General features: G+C 55.7%; 1 protein-coding gene across 1 annotated transcript in view; it reads right to left on the bottom strand.

Annotated features, from left to right (window-relative positions):
* RAB3A (RAB3A, member RAS oncogene family) overlaps nt 1-1,288 on the bottom strand; it is a 4,121-nt gene that overhangs the window by 283 nt on the left and 2,550 nt on the right. The window contains exon 3 of the mRNA XM_045299248.1: nt 7-117. Coding sequence (XP_045155183.1) covers nt 7-117 — 111 coding nt within the window. The remainder of the gene's footprint in view (nt 1-6; nt 118-1,288) is intronic.

Below are 1,288 nucleotides of genomic sequence, written 5' to 3'. Positions count from 1 at the left end.
TCCTGCACCGCGTTGAAGGACTCCTCGTTGGTGATGTCATACATGAGGATAAAGCCCATGGCACCCCGGTAATAGGCGGTGGTGATAGTCCGGTACCGCTCCTGCCCAGCTGTGTCCTGGGGAGGAAGAGACCAAGGGTCAGAGAGGACCCACACATAAACCGGGGGGTGAAAACGAGCTCTCGAGATTATCCAGCCCCGGCCTCTTGAGGCACAGAGCGGGTAGGGCTTGGCCAGGAGCACAATGTTTCAGTGAGAAACCCAAACCAGACTTGCTGCCCTCGAGTCCATGCAGACCCAGTGGCCACCAGAAACTCTGTTCACAGGAGAAAGCCCCGTCTTTCTCCCAAGGAGCCACTCATTGTTTCAAACTGCTGACCGTGCGGATCGCAGCCCAACTCGGAACCACTACACCACCAGGGCTCCAAACTAGGCCAGGGTGAAGCTGCCCTTTCCAAGGCTGTAGCTCTTTATGGGGATCGAACGCTCCATCTTTGGTGGTTTTGAACTGCTGACCTTGTTAGCAACCCAATGCATGGACCACTATGCTACGGGGGCTCCAAGGGGGTCAGTGAGTGCGAACGGAAAAGGGGTACATGATCTATCCATCCATTCTACCAACGCTCCTTCCTCATCCGCTCTACTGTTTGCCCCACCCAGCGCTGGACGACTTCACTTAACAAATGGGACAGACATGACCCAGGTGGCGCTGACAGCCCAGCGTGGCAAACAGGTCATGAGAAATACATCACTTAATGTCAGAGGCAGACAAGGGCTGCGGCTGAAACTAAAGCTGGAGGGAGGTGGACGCTGCAGAGAAAGAGCAGTTTGAAAACCTGAAGGCCACGTAGTTCTCAGGGAAGAGGTTCCTGGGCAGAGAGCAGAGCCCGCGCAAAGGTCCTGAGGTGGGGCTGCGTTTGCATTGGAGGGAGGGGAAGGTGGTAGGGGTGGCCGTGGGGATGGGCCACTCGGGCCAGGGGACCTGCTGCCACCCAGTCAATCTCAACCCATGGCAATGGCATGCATTACCAAGCTACTCCCTAGGGTGGTCTTCACAGAAGCTGATGGCCAGGCCTTCCACAGTGGCGCTGGGGGTGGGGGCTGACCTGCCAATCTTTAGGTTAGCAGCCAATGACAAGTGTGGGTGTGGATACTACCCTGTCTCCCCAAAAGTAAGACCTACTTACAGTTTTGTCTCTTGCTGAAATAGAAGGCATCCCCCTGAAAATAAGACCTCCCTGAAAATAAGGCCCCCCAAAGCTACCATAACTCTGTACCCGACTAGCGGC

The sequence above is a fragment of the Echinops telfairi genome, unplaced genomic scaffold (genome assembly GCF_000313985.2).
Source record: "Echinops telfairi isolate 266 unplaced genomic scaffold, ASM31398v2 ScPeMD7_7457;HRSCAF=8495, whole genome shotgun sequence".
In the NCBI taxonomy this organism is placed as follows: domain Eukaryota; kingdom Metazoa; phylum Chordata; class Mammalia; order Afrosoricida; family Tenrecidae; genus Echinops; species Echinops telfairi.
The sequence above is the reverse complement of the archived record's forward strand: the minus strand, read 5'-3'. Positions and strand labels throughout refer to the sequence as shown.